This window comes from Aethalodelphis obliquidens, unplaced genomic scaffold (assembly GCF_003676395.1).
Source record: "Aethalodelphis obliquidens isolate GAN/ISIS:26980383/991018 unplaced genomic scaffold, ASM367639v1 scaffold37, whole genome shotgun sequence".
Lineage (NCBI taxonomy): Eukaryota > Metazoa > Chordata > Mammalia > Artiodactyla > Delphinidae > Aethalodelphis > Aethalodelphis obliquidens.
This window is the reverse complement of record NW_020837981.1, coordinates 11,791,562-11,809,757: the sequence shown is the minus strand read 5'-3', so window position 1 is coordinate 11,809,757 and position 18,196 is coordinate 11,791,562. Positions and strand designations below refer to the sequence as shown.

The 18,196-nt window shown below is 35.5% G+C and overlaps 1 protein-coding gene across 5 annotated transcripts in view; it reads right to left on the bottom strand.

Annotated features, from left to right (window-relative positions):
* P4HA1 (prolyl 4-hydroxylase subunit alpha 1) overlaps positions 1-18,196 on the bottom strand; it is a 92,925-nt gene that overhangs the window by 39,714 nt on the left and 35,015 nt on the right. For 4 of the 5 annotated variants that reach the window (XM_027129924.1, XM_027129923.1, XM_027129925.1 and 1 more), the window contains exons 5-6: positions 15,226-15,363; positions 1,959-2,198 (exon numbers count right to left, since the gene is read on the bottom strand). In XM_027129924.1, coding sequence (XP_026985725.1) covers positions 1,959-2,198; positions 15,226-15,363 — 378 coding nt within the window. The remainder of the gene's footprint in view (positions 1-1,958; positions 2,199-15,225; positions 15,364-18,196) is intronic. The other variant, XM_027129927.1, reaches the window with a different exon arrangement.

The following is an 18,196-nucleotide window of genomic DNA, read 5'->3' as shown; positions in this document are numbered from 1 at the left end:
ATGAGTCTACTTTTGTAAAAGAAAGGGAAAAGAGGGGAGGGGGTATACTACGAGGAAACAAAAAAAATTGGTGGGTATCTCTGAGTGACTGGCTCTGAGTGATGACTATTCTGTATTTTTTTCTACAATGAATGAAGTATTTTTTAAGTCAGGAGGAAAAATATCACTAAAAAATACTGGGGAAAAAAGGGTAATTGAATTAATATCTCAATTTATTAATTCACTCAACTAAGAAATAACCTAATTATCAAAAGCTTATTTTCAGGGCTTCCCTGGGCGCAGTGGTTGAGAGTCCGCCTGCCGATGCAGGGGACACGGGTTCGTGCCTCGGTCCGGGAAGATCCCACATGCCGTGGAGCAGCTAGGCCCGTGAGCCGTGGCCGCTGAGCATGCGCTTCCAGAGCCTGTGCTCCGCAACGGGAGAGGCCACAGCAGTGAGAGGCCCGCGTACCGCAAAAATAAATAAATAAATAAATAAAGCTTATTTTCAGATGACCAATGTTTTTGAACTGTTCAACTCTCCTAATATACACATATTTACCTATTCATAAAAAGAATTTTTTTTAAGTTTTAAAGCTTCGTTATACACCAAAGACCACATGAATTTTTTTAGCATACAACTCCACCACAGATTCTGAGCTAGTAGGTCTGGTATGGAGATCAAGGAATTTTCATTTCTAACAAGTATCCAAGTAATTCTGATGCATGTGGCCCCTGGCTCATACTTACAGAAATACTATATCTCTGTTCAAAACACTAGTGGTAAAATCTTCATAAGATATCATATTTTCCTAACATTTGAATATGACAATCAAATATACTTCCAGTCTATTTATTTCTATGAAAGAATTTCAACCAGAGGATATAAAATGGAAAATCTCATGCATGTGCCCTCAGGACCACAAAACTTAAGGACTGAGAGACTGATTTCCCATAAATGCCTGATTTTCAGAAAACTGATAATATTGGAATTTTCTTAAATTACAGGGAATTGGTCAAGGGTTGCCTCATATCAATCTTAGGAAATGTTGCTTATGGTTTCCAGGGGCATGAACAATAAATCACCCAAGTTGAGCTGGTGTTAAAAAGTAAGCTGAGGGCTTCCCTGGTGGCGCAGTGGTTGAGAGTCCGCCTGCCAATGCAGGGGACACGGGTTCGTGCCCCGGTCCGGGAAGATCCCATATGCCCGTGAGCCATGGCTGCTGAGCCTGCGCGTCCGGAGCCTGTGCTCCGCGACGGGAGAGGCCACAGCGGTGAGAGGCCCGCGTACCATCAAAAAAAAAAAAAAAAAGTAAGCTGAATTGAGCTTGTTTGTATGACTGGACTGGTTTTATCTGCTTAGGGAATGTTCAACGCTAGTCCCCATTTGTTTTTGATTTGAACAGACTCTAACTGAACTTTCCCCTCTTTACATTCCCTGCCCATAAACACAGCCTACCCCAATCCCTCAATGGACTCACCTGTAGCTTCCTACATTTTGCAGGTCCTGAATGCAATTCCTCTGCTATTACTAAACTCATGTTTTTGACAATTTTGAGTTTGCCTCATTTTACCTTTTTATTTAGGTTGACATTTCAAATCACTATTTCTGAATATGAAATGCAATAAACCAAAAACTTCCTTCAAAGAACACGAGTCAATATTTAATATGCAACAGGGTAAACAAATATTTTTGACTGAGTTAGCTAGGTTAGGTCCAATTTTGAAATTCCTGAAGAGTACAGAGCAGAGAAACACAGCTACTGTTGTAGTACTATTAGGTGAGAAAGACCAGTTGCCATTTATTTAGAGGATAAACAGAAAGATAAAGTATGTCTGACAGATGAGCTCCTGACTTACGACAAATAAAAAGTACCAAAGCTATATGACAAATATATACAGTCACACATAATTATAATTAGTATATCTATATATCCACCAATACATGTTTAACCTTGAATTAGGCCAAATTAACATACCTAGTTCAAGAAGCTTCTTTGTGAGCAAAAGTGCTTTATCTAGGTCTCCCTGCTGGTACACTGCATAGCTCAAATAATCTAGAACAGAGACTTTATCAATTGTAGAAACCTCGCCTTCATCCAGCTGTCTTAGTGCTTGTTCCATCCACAGTTCTGTATGGTAATAATCTGCTTCTGTGTAGGCCACTTTGCCCAACTCAAAACAGTCCTCAACTGTTAGAAATGATTTGTGTTTTACTCCTATGGAAACAAAATACAGAGAACTTTAGGAATCTTAATACTATTATATACTTATTTAGGACAACACAGCTTTCAAAGTACTATCTCCCTCTCATTTGAACCTCACAACAACCTTCTGAGGTAGGAAAAGCAGGAATTATCCTAAGTTTATAAACAAAGGAACAATCTACAAGGTAGTGAAACATGGCAAGGATCACACAGCTAATAGGTAACGTAGGACCTATAGAACCCGAGACTTCAATTATCAGCCATCATACCAAAATGAAGCATCAATTAAGTTGAAGCATGCAATTTTCCAACACAGCGGGAATCACCATATGAGATATATCTAACTCTTAACCAACAATCTGGGCAAGGGATAAATGGACAGGAAGAGAGACAAACCTGTCAATTGATTCTTTCCCCTCTTCCCTTCCCCTACAGTAACCCTTTTCAAAAGCACTAATGGTATGTAATTTACATACCATAAAGTTCACCCAGTTAAAGAATCCAATAATTTTTAGTATATTCACAGAGTTGTACAACCATCACCATAATCTAATTTTAGATCATTTTCATCACCCCAAAAAGAAACTCTGTAACCTTAAGCAGTCACTACCCATCATCTCCCCTTTCCTGCCCTATCCCTACACACCACTAATCTACTTTCTGTATCTGTAGGTTTGCCTATTCTGGCTATCTCACATAAATGGAATCACACAACATATGGTCTTCTGTGACTGGACTCCTTCACTCAGCATAATGTTTTCAAGGTTCTTTTTATTGCCAAATACTAGTCCATTGGGATAGACTACATTTTGCTTATCAGTTGATGGACATTTGAGTTGTTTCCACTTTTTTGGCTTTTATTAATAATGCTACTGTGAACATTCATGTACAAGTTTTTCTGTGGACACATTTTTTCATTACTCTTGAGTATATGTATCAGTGGAATTGCTGGGTCTTATGTCAACTCTATGCTTAACATTTTCAGAAACCGCCAAACTGTTTTCTAAAGTGGCTGCACCTTTTTACAATCCTACCAGCAACGTATGAGGGTTCTGATTTCTCTACATCCTCACCAGTACTTGTTATTGTCCACCTTTATTATAGCCATTGTGGGTATGATGTAGTATTTCATCGTGGTTTTTAAATTTTATTTCCCTAAATGATGTTGAGCATCTTTTCACATGTTTATTGGGCATCTGTATATCATCTTTGGAAAAATGTCTATTCAAATCCTTTTGCCCATTTAAAAATTTGGTTACTTGTCTTTTTATTATTGACTATTTGTTTCAAATACTGTACAATTACCGTTACTTTCATAAGAATAAGGAAAAATAGAGAAAGAACTATAGAAAGAAATAAATGTAAAAAATATACTCTGAATGATAGCAACCATATAACACTGCATTTTTGTAAACAGTAAATCAGGTGAGTTAAGTGGAGACTTTAAGAGCCTGAGTATTTTATGTTTTTTGTGTATACCATGTTAAGTAAGCAACAGAGAGAAAATTACATCTGGACCACATATTCTGGGGTGGTGGGGAGGGAATTGCTTCTGATATAAAACACAGTTGACCCCTGAACAACAAGGGTTTGAACTGCATGAGTCCACTTATACGTGGATTTTTTTCAATAAATACATGTATGTACTGTAAATGTATTTTTTCTTCCTTATGATTTTATTAATAACATTTTCTTTTCTCTAGCTTACTTTATTGTAAAAATACAGTATATAATACATGTAACATACAAAATATGTGTTAATCAACTGTTTAAATTATCAGTAAGCCTTCCAGTCAGCAGTAGTCTATTGGTAGTTAAGTTCTGGGAGAGTCAAAATAGACACGCAGATTTTCAACTGCTCAGGGGGGTCAGCACCCCTAACCCCAGCATTGTTCAAGGGTCGACTCTACCTAGAAATGCTGAATTAAATGTAACAATTATCCATTTGTACTATGGCCAAGTTCACAGGAATTAAGCAAATTTCTTAGGGCCAAAACCAAAAAGGAACTTGAAACCTAGAGAGGTAAGCAGAGGATGAAGCTGCATCTCCTCTGGAGGCAGTCACTAGATCAGAATACTAGAAGCTTGATTTTTAACCACCAAGAAAGGGACAGGAGATAAAGCCTCAGGCCCATGCAAAGTGACAAAGCAGACCCTTGAAGAACTACATCTTGAATGGGAGAATGAACTAGAAAAAAAACTGTCAGCTGGCAAAGAGAAACAACAAAAGAACTTGTTTTTCTCAGTCTTCACTGCAGGTAGGTGAAAAACAATCCCTTAGAACTCCACAGGCACGCTTTCAGGGAGCTTTTCATTTCAAACATATGCTATCTCCATGGTCTGGAAAACTAAAGCCAAGAATTTAACTTAAAGTAGTCGTAGGTTGGTAATGCAATAGGACAACTGGCAGAAGCAACATTTATACTCTGCAAAATGCACCCTCACCTCAGGTTTTGCAATATTCCAACACACAATCTGAAGAAATGCATACAATCCAAAATCACAAAGCACATGATCAAACAAGCCACTATGAGCAAAATTAGCAAAAACTATTAAAAACCAGTATTAGACAGTCTTCAGATGTTGGTGTTATCAGATTAAGAATACAAAACAACTATGATTAAAATGTTTAAAGAATTTTTTAAAAAATAGAAAATATGAACATGTAAGATACCCTAAAAAAGACCAGGCAGATTTGAGTGGGGGGAAGAAATAGAACTTCCAGAAATTAAAAATATTATCAATGAAATAAAGACATACTGGTCAGGTTAAACAGCAAGTTAGACACAACAAAAAAAAGAGAATAATAAACCAAGAAGTGAGAACTGAATAAATTACCATGGGATAAACTACCCAGGATGCAGCAGAGAGGAGGAATACATATGAAGTTCTAGTTAAAAGACAAGGAAGAAAAAATAAGAAGACAGAAGACAACAGCATGTGTCAGAAGAAGACAACAGAATGTGGAAAAGGCACTATTTAAAGAAATATTGGTGGACAATATTCTAGCATTAGAATATATGAAACTTCAGATTCAGGAAGCAGAGAGAATAATAAGCCAAACAAAGTACATGCAAGGTCTTCTTAAGGATTTGTTACAAGGAGGAAGAAAACAATTCCAAAAGAGAAGTCTGAGGTACCAAAAAAAAAAAAAAAGATAACCAAAGAAATTGGTATACATTTAAAGAAAAGTGAGCCATCAGATTGGCAAAAATCTCAAAGTTTGAAATTTTTTGTGATGCTGTGGGGAAATAGGCACTCTCATATATTGCTGCTAGAAATACAAAATGACAGAACCATTATGGGGGGAAACTGGGACAATGTTAGCAAAATTTCCTATGTATTTCCTCTTTGATTCAATGGCATCACTTCTAGAAAAAATATCCCAAAGATCACTTAGCAAAAAAACAAAATAATATATGCACAAGGTTAATGGAAGTATTATTTTTATAAAAGCAAAAGACTGCAAACAAACCAGATGTCCATCAATAGGTGCCCAGTTAAATAAACTATGGTAACTCCACAAAACAGAGTAACATGCAGCTGTAAAAAGAAATGAGGAGGATTTCTATATAGGATATGAAATACTATCTAGAACATATCAATAAATTAAAATGCCAAAGTACAGGAAGTATTTATACCATGCTGCCTTCTGTGCTGATGTTGAAAGGAAATAGGAATATATATACATTTGCTTATATTTTCAAAAAGAAACAGTGGAAATGAAAAAGCTAATAAAGTGGTAGTTACATATAGGAAGAAGAAAGGAACAGGTTGAGGAGTACAGAAATGAAAGTGAGACTTCTGTCAGTGGACCTTATTAGTATAGTTTGGACTTTGAAAGAAGATAAAAAGTTCTGCATGACTAAAACTAATATGAGAGAAATGGTGAAGGTGGTCAAAAGGTACAAACTCCCAGTTATATGATAAATAAGTCCTGGGGATGTAATGTATAGCGTGGTGACTATGGTTAATAATACTGTATTCTATATTTAAAAGTTGCTGGAAGAGTAGATCTTAAAAGTCCTCATCATAAGAAAAAATTTTTTTGTAACTATGTGTGATGGTGGATGTTAACTAAACATCTTGTGGTGATCATCTCACAATACGTACATATCTGCGTCATGTTGTACACCCAAAACTAATACAATGCTATATGTCAATTATGTCTCAATTTTTAAAAAGTTTATTTGGGTACCTCTTTTAAATAAAACATTAATAACAGCATTTTGCAGTTTTAGTTCTCACAGGCTTTTAGCTCATTTGATTCTCATGGCAATCCAATGAAAAAGGTATTATGTCAGACCTCAAAATGGATACTGCCCACTATGCTAGTTACAGTTTCATGTTCCTCTATTGGACAATGTGTCATCATGTTTCATTTGTCAACACATTTCTAAATATAACAGAAACCAAAACAATATAAAGTTTTTGAACAACAGAAGAGGACAAAGATAGGATATGAATTAAAAACTGAGCCTGTGATAAATTTGCTTTCAGTGAGAAAGATGTAGAAGAAGGAGGAGGAGGAAAAGGAGGAGGGGAGAAAGAAAAAGAAAATTTTTTCCAACTTTTGATACCAACGTTCAAACAATAAATGTGAGACTCACAGTGGTTTAGTGTTAATGTCAAAATATCTTATCTCCTATACCAAGTTTTCTGACCTAAATAAACAGAGATAGCATGTTCATGGATTAGAAAATTATCTTTTTAAAATGACAGTGCTGCCCAAATTCTCCCCAAGATTCAAAACAACCCTAATAAAATTTCCTACAGGCATTTTTGTAGAAACTGACAAGCTGATCCTAAGATTTATATGGAAATCCAAAGAATTTAGAATAGCCAAAGCAATTTTAACAAAGAACATAGTTGGAGGACTTAGTCACAAGTGTTTGCAAGTATGTGAAGGAACTGAAACTCTCATACACTGATGACCAGAGTATAAAATGGTACAACAATTTGGTGGTTTCTTCAAAATTAAATATATACCTACCATGCAACCCAGAGAATTCACTTCTAGGTATTTAACCAAAAGAAACGTATGTCTGATATGTCTGATAACATCACAAAGGAAACTGGTAGAAAAAGGAATACAATGGTGTTTTCCTTAATAACTTTTGATTGACTATACTTCAACAAGGCAGTAAATTGGCTAAAACCAGACTTAGCTATAACCTATCCAATGGTGTCAACTTTTTTTTTTTAAGTGCTAGCAGAAAAGGAGTTCATGAGAAATAAATTAAGAGGAAATAAAGGGCTTCCCTGGTGGCGCAGTGGTTGAGAGTCCGCCTGCCAATGCAGGGGACACAGGTTTGTGCCCTGGTCCGGGAAGATCCCACATGCCGCGGAGCGGCTGGGCCCGTGAGCCATGGCCGCTGAGCCTGCGCATCCGGAGCCTCTGCTCCACAACGGGAGAGGCCACAACAGTGAGAGGCCCGCATACCGCAAAAAAAAAAAAAAAAAAAAGAGGAAATAAAATCATGGGCACATTTTGCTAGTGATCAGACATTCACTGTCTAGGGCATAGCATGCCCTAGTCTGAGGATATGACCAGTTACATTCTAGTACCAAGCACAGTCCTAGCATGGAGATGTATGCACTGGAGGATCACATGGACCAATACAATTAAATATTCAAATCATACAACTACCTCCATTCACTATTTTTTTTTTTTGCCTACTGTTAGTCACTTATGGATAGTAACTGATTATCAGTGTACTACTAAAATGAAGATGAAGATCCATACTTTGACAGTTACTAACTCTCTACTCCACACTCTAATCTAGAAAAGGATACCAAGAAACTAACTTATTAATAGTTTAACATGACACAATTTCAGAAACAAAAGAAACATACTGAATTTTGACTCTCCTATTATTTTTCAGTTATGAGAACTGGAATACAGTTCTAAGATGAGCTTACAAAGCAGTAATTAAGAATGTTTTTTCTCAGGGACATACAAAAGGCACAAGAGGAGAGTATGCCATTAATACCCGTAGAGAGCACCAGAAATATTTTTTACATGACCTGATATCCTGGCAACATTATCTGAAAGCACAATGGGGATAGTAGAGTATCTTTAGCTATTCTGCCTTGGTAGTTAAAGTATCTCTGGTTATCTTACCTATTGATCTATTCACAATTATCAAAGGCAAAATGCCTAGGAATTGTATTAAAGAAGAAAATGAAAATGAAGTGATGTAGCATTTGAAAGGGAAGGCTGCTTCCAAAATAGAGAACATGAAAAGAAAAAGTAAATGGACAAGAAGACAAAGAAAATGAGATAAGGAAAGTGATGTTGGCAGAAAAAGACTATAAAAAACTTTCATGCAAAGCACAAATAGAATTTGATGAGAAAAAAGAATAAGCTGCAAATTCCTTTGGTTCAAAGGAAGTGGCACGGATGACTGATGTTAGCCCGTCAAACCGAATGTAGTAACCCAAATTTACAGTTAAAACTAACACCAAAAAGAGTCCTTTTAATTTATTATCACAATATAAACTATAATATAGGAAAATAGGAATAGGAAATAAAATAGTATAGGAAAATTTACTTAGAAATACGTTTTTTGTGGCTCATCCATAAACTGGGAGATTTAATTTAAAAATTCTTACACTATTATTTATAGGAACATTTAGTGGACAAAAACTTGATTTGTAAGGGACAAATATGTTTAAAATGCATACACTTGGGAAGTTGACGTCTTGCATCAGAGGCACTATGGTACACTCATAGCTGAGTGCACTCCAGAGATGTGCAGAGAATCTACTGCTTGGTGTAGTTAACCTTATCAGCTAACCAAGATAGTGACGCAAATGACCAAGAAGAACCTTCAACTTCCACCTGAAGTAAATCAAATTTTATATATAAGACATTTTCTATCCAAAAAGAAAAGTGTAGGGGACACACAGTTTTGAGGGCATTAGCCCGCTGTGATACCCCCCCTTTGCCTGGCAAAGCAATAAAGCTATTCTTTTCTACTTCACCGCCCCCCCACCAAAAGTGTACTATCTCCGGAAGCTAAAAATCTACTCAACAAATCAGGGTTAGGAACAACCTGAAACTAAAGGAACAGTCTATATGAACTGTAAAGGCATCATTAATGCTAAAATCCATTTAACTTATCAGATTTTATATTAAAATATCAAGAAAGCATTTCAAAAGGTAGGCCCAAAAAGGAGAAAGAAACAGACAAAATTAATCAAGGAGTTACATGGCATCAATATAAATCCACTGAAATAAGCATTTCTCTGATTTTGGGGGGAGGGCAATTAAAAAAAACAAATCATCCTTCCCCCTACCCTCATCCCTATCGCTTCACACCTCAACTGCTATAATTTTAAATCTGACAAAGCCAAGTGTTGGCAAGGGTATGAAGAAATGGGAACTCCCATACATTGCGGGTGAGAGTATTAATTGGTACATCTGCTCTGGAGAACAATCTGGCCACATCTAGTAAAGTTTGAGCTTATATCCAAGAGAAACTCTTTTATGTGTGTAATAGACAGAAGAAGACATAAAGATGTCTGTTGAACCTTGGTCCTGCAAAAAACTGGAAATAACCTAAGCTACCACTATCACCTCTTACTTAATTTTTACAACAGCCTCCTCCCTGATTTCTTTGTCCCTACCCCCAGATCTGAATCCATTCTGCAGCCAGAATATTTCTAAAATGAAAATCATATAACCTCCCTGTTTAAAACTTTTCAATAGCTTCTCATTGCACTCAGAACACTTCAAACTCCTCCACATGACTTACAAAGTTCATCAGATGGCTTCTGCTTACCTATCTAGCCTCATCTCTCACTACTCTCACAAAACCAACTCCCTCCCACTGTTCATGCACTCACCCCTTGAACAAACTACTTGTTAGATATCGGATATAAAATGCTCTCTCCTCTCTGGCCTATATATATGTTCTGTTTGGAATATTTTTCTCATGCCCACTATTTCCCCCCCTCCCCCAATTTCCTAGCTAATTCCTTGTCCATTACATCTCAATTTTAAAAAATATCCTGTATTCCAGGAAGTCTTACTTTATGCCTCTCTCTTCTCAAGTCCAAAATTAAGTTTTCTCCTATGTGCTCCCACAGTATCCTAAGTTATCTGCATCTAGGCATTCATCATACCATATCATAAGATAAGTATCCTAAGGGCAAAAGCAGTGTTATTCATTATCACATCCCTAGTACTTAACATAATGGTTATTATGTTAAGTAGATATTAAATAAACATTAAATAGTTAATATCTATTAAACAAATTGATGTTTTAAACTAGAGGTGAACTAAAAAACATAAGGCAGGACTTCCCTCGTGGCACAGTGGATAAGACTCCACACTCCCAATGCCGGGGGCCCAGGTTCAATCCCTGGTCAGGGAACTAGATCCCACATGCATGCTTCAACTAAGAGTTTGCATGCCACAACTAAGGAGCTGGTGAGCCACAACTAAGGAGCCTGCAAGCCACAACTAAGGAGCCTGTGAGCTGCAACTAAGGAGCCCACACACCACAACTAAGGAGCTGCTTACCGGAACTAAGACCTGGTGCAAACTAATTAATTAATTAATTAATTTAAAAAACCAAACAAAACAAAGTTGTGATCTTCAGAAGTGTTATAATGTACCATATTAGTAGAAACAGAAAATAAAATTTGCAAATTTGTACTTTTTTGGAAGTCCAACTTGATGAAATTACATTGCAGCTTAAAGGAAATTTTATTTAATATTATACCATGGTTAGTTTTTCCACTTGATACTTCACTGCAAATTTAGGAAAATGAGCAAGAAAAACACCTTAACAAGTAACTCATCCCACTATATTTTCTTAAGGAGAAAATCAATTTCAGTATGATGATAGAGGTAATATATTTTATTTCTCTAGTTGATAATGACAAGAAGGTAGTAATGGGGTAAGCCACACACTCACAGAAAAAGTGAGAGATTGCAAAAGTAAATTATCATGTGAAGTTAGATATTAGCAACACAAGTAAAACTGGAAAACTTCAAATTTTGCAGAAATTAAACAACATACTCTTTAACAACTAATGGATCAAAGAAGAAATCACAGGGAAAATTCGAAAATACTTAAAGACAAATGAAAATGAAAACACAAAATACCAAAACTTATGGGACACAATGAAAGCAGAGCTAAGGGAGAAATTTATAGTTATAACGCTTATATTAAAAAACAAGAAAGATCTCAAATCAACAACCTAAAAGCTAGAAAAACAAGGACAAACTTAACCCAAAGCTAGCAGAAGACAGGAAATATTAAAGGAGAAGTAAAAGAAAAACAATAGAGAAAATTCATGAAAACAAAAGATGGTTCTTTGAAAAGAATTTTGTCAACAAAATTGACAATCCTTTAGCTACATGGACTAAGAAAAAAAAGATTCAAATTACTAAAATCAGAAATAAAAGTGGGGATACTACTATTGATTCTACAGAAATACAAAGGATTATAAGAGAGTTCTATGAAAAACTGTACACCAACAAATTGAATAACCTAGATGAAATGGACAGATTCCTAAAAACACAAAACCTACCAAGACTTAGAAAAAAATAGAAAATCTGAATAGACATATAGCTAGTAAGGAGACAATCGGTAATCGAAAGTCTCCTGACAAAAGAAAAGCCCTGGACCTAATGGCTTCACCAGAGAATTCTACCAAACATTTAAAGAAGAACTAATACCAATCCTTCTCAAACTTTTCAAAAAGAGAGGAAAGAATACTTCCTATCTCATTCTATGAGGCCAGCATTATCCTTTATACCAAAGCCAGAAAAAGACACTACAAGAAAACTACAGACCAATATCACTTATGAACACTGATGTAAAAATCCTCAACAAAATACTAGCAAACAGAATTCAGCAGCATATAATATTAAAATGATTATACACCATGACCAAGTAGAACTTATTCCTGGAATGCAAGGATGTTTCAACATATGAATATCGATCAATGTAATGCACCACATTAACGGAATAAAGGAAAAAAATACGATCATCTCAATTCATGCAGAAAAAACAATTGACAAAATTCAGTATTCTTCCATGATAAAAAACACTCAACAAACTAGGAATAGAAGGAAACTACCTTAACATAATAAAAGATATATTTGAAAAATCCACTCAATGGTCAAAGACTGAAAGCTTTTCCTTTGAGATCAAGAACAAGAACAAGGATGCCCACTTTCGCCACTTCTATTCAACTTAGTACTTGGAAGTTCTAGCCAGGGCAACTAGGCAAGAACAAGCTCAAAGGTGCCCAAACTGGAAAGGAAGAAGTAAAATGATCTCTGTTCACAGATAACATTATCTTTTTTCTGCCACACTGCGCTGCTTGTGGGATCTGAGTTCCCCAACCAGGGATTGAACCTGCACCCTCGGCAGTGAAAGCATGGAGTCCTAAGCACTGGACCACCAGGGAATACCCAGCAGATAAAATTATCTTAGGTTAGAAAATCCTAAGGATTCCACAAAAAACTTGTTAGAACTAATAAATGAATTCAGCCAAGTAGCAGGATGCAAAGACAACACAGAAAAATCAGTTGCATTTCTATGTACCAATAATGAACAATCTAAAAGAAAATTACCAAAAGAAGTCTAAGCATAACATACTTAGGAATTAACTTAACCAAGGAGATGAAAGACATACAGTGAAAAACTACAAAAAAAACTGCTGAAAGACAACATAAATAAATGGAAAACACATCCCATGTTCATGGATTGGAAGACCATGATTCATGGATTGTTAAAATGTTAATACTACCCAAAGCAATCTACAGATTCAACACAATCTCTATCAAAATACTAAAAACAGAAACAGAAAAACCCATCCTAAAATTCATACGGAATCTCAAGGGACCCAGAATAACCAAAACAATCTTAAAAAAGAAGAACAAAACCAGAAGACTCACACCTCCTAATTTCAAAACTTACTACAAAGCTACAATAATCAAATAGTGTGTTATCAGCATAAAGACAGACTTACAGACTAATGGAATACAGAGGCAGAAGTAAACCTTTGTATATATGGTCAAATGATTTTTGACAAGCATGGCAAGACCATTTAATGGGGAAAGGATGGTCTTTTCAACAAATGGTGCTGGGAGAACCGAATATCCACATGCAAAAGAATGAAGTTGAACCCTTACCTAATACCACATGTAAAAATTAACTCAAAATAAATCAAGGACCTAAATATAAGACCTAAAACAATAAAACTCTTAGAAGAAAACATAGGACAAAAGCTTTATAACATTGGATTGGGCAATGATTTCTTGTCTATGACCCTAAAGGCACAGGCAAAAAAAGAAAAAATAAACAAATTGGACTGCGTAAAAATTTAAAAATTTGGATACAAAGCACAATATCAATGGAGTAAAAAGGCAACCCACAGAATAGGAGAAAATATTTGCAAATCATACATCTCATAAGGAATTAATATCCAGAATATATAGAGAACCTCTAAAACTCAACAATAAAGAATGAATAACCCAATTAAAAAATAGACAGGGCTTCCCTGGTGGCGCAGTGGTTGGGAGTCCACCTGCCAATACAGGGGACACGGGTTCATGCCCCGGTCCGGGAAGATCCCACATGCTGCGGAGCAGCTGGGCCCGTAAGCCATGTCCACTGAGCCTGCGCATCCGGAGCCTGTGCTCTGCAACAGGAGAGGCCACAGCAGTGAGAGGCCCGCGTACTGCCAAAAAAAAAAAAAAAAAAACCAGACAAAGGACTCGAATAGATATTTCTTCAAAGAAGATGTACAGGCGGCTGCTAATAAGTACATGAAAAGATGCTCAACATCACTGATAACTGGGGAAATGCAAAACTGCAATGAGATACCACCCACTAGAGTGGCTACTATCAGAAAAAAAAAAAAGAAAATAACAAGTGTTGGCAAGGATGTGGAGAAACTGGAACCCTTATGCACTGTTGGTGGGAATGTAAAATGGTATATCTACTATGGAAAAGAGTATGGTGGCTCCTCAAAAATTAAAAACAGAATTATCACATGACACAGCAATTCCACTTCTGGGTATATACTCAAAGAATAAAAGACATTGTCTTGAAGAGCTATTTGCACACCCATGTTCACAGCAGCATTATTCACAATAGCTGATGTGTGGAAGGAACCCAAGTGTCCATCAACAGATGAATGGATAAGCAAAATATGGTATATACACAATGGATTATTATTCAGCCTTAAAAATGAAGGAAGTTCCGACGTATACTACAGCCCTTGAGGACATTATACTAAGTGAAATAAGCCAGTCACAAAAACACAAACGCTGTATGATTCTACTTATATGAGGTACTTAAGTCAAAGTCATAGAGACAGAAAGTAGAATGATGGTTGCCAGGGGCTGAGTAAGTGGGAACTGGGGAGTTATTGTTTAACAAGTATAGCGCTTCAGTTTCACAAGATGAAAAGAGCTATGCAGATGGATGGTAATGATGGTTGCATAATAATGCAAATGTACTTAATACCATAAACTGCACATTTAAAATTGGTTAAGATGGTAAATTTTGTTTTATGTTTTTTTCACAATAAATTTAAGCAAATTATCATGAAATCAGCTGTAACTTAAAAAAAGAGGGTTTTGCCGAAAATAGGTCAGAAAGCAGGATGCTTCACACTGTAGAACACTAAAAATCAGTACATACTCAACATGTCTTGGTTTTAAATTATTGAATATATTACTTTGATTATCAATTTCCTTATAACTTAATGCACAAATACTGGGTATTCTAAAGACAGACATTTGGAAAACTGGTTGTTTCTTTTTCTTACATGCTAAAATTGCCTACTTAAGTTAGTCTCTATAATTATAAGCTTTCACAGTAACAAGCTAGCAGCTTATCCACAACTATTCAGTCCTAGACAAAGGGTTGTTTTGTCCTCAAAGGCTGTGAAACAAAGTGAAGTTAAAAATCTTAAAATACGGAAGTCTTTTTATATTAACATTGCCCTAATGGACTGAACGGAGAAGCCAAGTGATAGGATTTTTATAGACTACAGTAATTCTTACCTGGAAGATCACCCTTTGAGATGGTATCTGTATCCAAATTGTAGGTATCCTGGAGACGCAACAGAGCTTTGGCTGCCCCAACCTGATCTTCATCATTAGGGAAGTACTGTCTCTGAATGGTTAGGTTAGAGATAAAACCTTAAAATAGGGGGGAAAAAAAAAGAGTCTAGACACGGGTATGAAATGTACAGTGTGGGAAATATAGTCAATAACTATGTAATATCTTTGTATGGTGATGACATATCAGAACTAGACTTATCACGGTGATCATTTTGAAATATATAGAAATACAGGATCAATATTTTGTATAACAGGAACATAGTGTTGCAGGTCAATTGTATTTCAAAAACAAACTCATACAAAAAGATATCAGATATATGGTTATCAGAGGCAGGAGGTGGGTGTGCAGGGTAACTGGAGGGAGGCTGTCAAAAGGTATAAAGTTCCAGTTATAAGTAAGTACTAGGGATGTAATGTACAACACAATAAAAATAATTAACACTGCTGTATGTTATATATGAAAGTTGTTAAGAGAGTACATCTTAAGAGTTCTCATCACAAGGAAAAGCATTTTTTTCTATTTTTTAAATTTTGTATCTATATGAGGTGATGGATGATCACTAAATTTACTGTGATAATCATTCCATGATGTGTGTAAGTGAAATCATTGTGCTGTACACTTTATACGGTACTGTATGTCAATTATATCTCAATAAAATTGGAAGAAAAAAGACTTTAGAACCTCACAGACTTCCATTTTCCAATATAGTCTTAAAAGGATTTTTCAAAATCTATTTTATTATAATTTTCCACCATACCATGTGTAACAAGAAAAAGTTAAATATACTGAACAAGACTTGACATACCTCTAAGTTGTTCATCTTCCCAAACCATTTTTAATGTTGCTTAAGTAATCTGAGGTCATTGCATAAATTATATTTGTATTAATAGGTAAAGATCAACTAACATAATAGAGTTTTTAATTATACAACACAGCCTCCACTAAGCTTGAAAAGTGAACATTTAAAGATTTGAAAACGATGTTCACTCGCAACCAATTATAATTTCAGATAACAGTAAGTAAAATGTACACTCTTAAAGTTATGTTTTCTTCTTCCATGTGCCACATATCACATAAATGTGTAAATATATAAAGTTTGGTGGAATTCTTTAAGGAGAAGGAAGAGACATTTATTATATATGTAAGAGTATCAGGTAAGCTAGATTATTAAAATATATTTAGATCTGTTTAATTATTAAATATAGTGTTCATCATCATGGTTTGCACTCTATAAATCCTAATATTAATTTTAAAAGGTTTTACATAAAATACAGCAAAAATAAAACTAAGAAACTAATCACTGGTAACTATGTAACTCCTAAGGAGAAGAGATGCTAAATACTCCTTAAGAAATCAATACAACAAAAAGTGATTTAAAATTTTAATAACATGTGTCATCATTTGCAAATCAAAATTAGGTACAAGACTTCCCTCCATTCTCCTTTACTTATAATCAACTATGCATACTTTGATCATCAAAAGGCCAGGCATTTTTATGTTAATTGAAATGTACAGATGAACAACTAGATGGAAGAGGCCTAAGTCCATATTAAAGCATTAGTTTTAAGACCAATTCCTAGTCACAATATCCACATGCAATTTTACAAGCAAGTTTTACAGAAGACTGGAACGATTTTATGCCCCAAACCAAAATCTATGAAGTAACTTAAATCCTCTCTAATAAAAAGAAAAAACGTATATCTACTATAGCATTATGGGATGACTGCCACAGATTAAAACGCCTAAGTCTTAAGGTTTACTTTATAAAAAAACTTAGTTCATACTTGAGATTTTTTTTTTTAGATTTTTTTAAAAAAATAATAAACAAATGTGTGTGCATATGTATATATGTATACAAACGCATACATATATGATCTTAAAAATGTTCTCATGGGGCTTCCCTGGAGGCGCAGTGGTTGAGAGTCCGCCTGCTGATGCAGGGGACACGAGTTCGTGCCCCATTCCGGGAAGATCCCACATGCCGCGGAGCGGCTGGGCCCGTGAGCCATGGCCGCTGGGCCTGCGCGTCCAGAGCTTGTGCTCCGCAACGGGAGAGGCCACCGCGGTGAGAGGCCCGCGTACCGCAAAAAAAAAAAAAAAAAAAATGTTCTCATGGTGTTATATGACAACAAATAATCACAGGTACTATTTCCTTCTCATCTCAAAGAAGTATTCACAAGTGCTTGCCTTAATTTTTCTTTTCAAGGTTTCCTGTCCTATGCGTAATAGTTTAGTTTACTGCTCACAAATACTTGAAAGCACCCTTGGAGTGCTTTACTACACAGTTGGCTCAGTTCTCTGTCTCTCTTTTTTTTGCCACCTTCAATCATTCAACAAATAAACACTATGTACTAAAGCATAATACCTCTACTTCATTGAACTCCAGCCTTAGTTTTCTGTGTCTGTTACTAAAATATCTAAAAGATCTCAATACTTCAACTACAATTTTATTGTTTCAATTAGAAAGACATTCATTATTACTGTTTGCAGCCTCAATTTTTAAATTTATTGTCTATGTTAAACAAAACAATCCTAAGCTTCAAAGTACTATGTAAAACACAGCTAACATTTTTCCTTATTAGCATCACTCCCAGTACATTAAAAATTGATTAGAAGATAAAGACTTACCCATAAAATTTTTTAAATCTGAAGGTAATCCTAAAATGAAACAATTACCCTCAGAAATGAAGCTGTATGCCAAATCATTGATTCACTTTTTTAGATTTCAAAGCAAAAAGGACCACGTTAAATGAAGAGCAGAAATTACATTTTAACAATAAAGTTCTATCTTTCTTTATTTCCAGTTTTTATTCATGTTTTTTTTAAATCAAGAATTCAGGATGTAGACTAAATTAACTCTAGTCAAATCAAATACATCTCAGCAATAATTCAGTTACAAGGCTGAACACC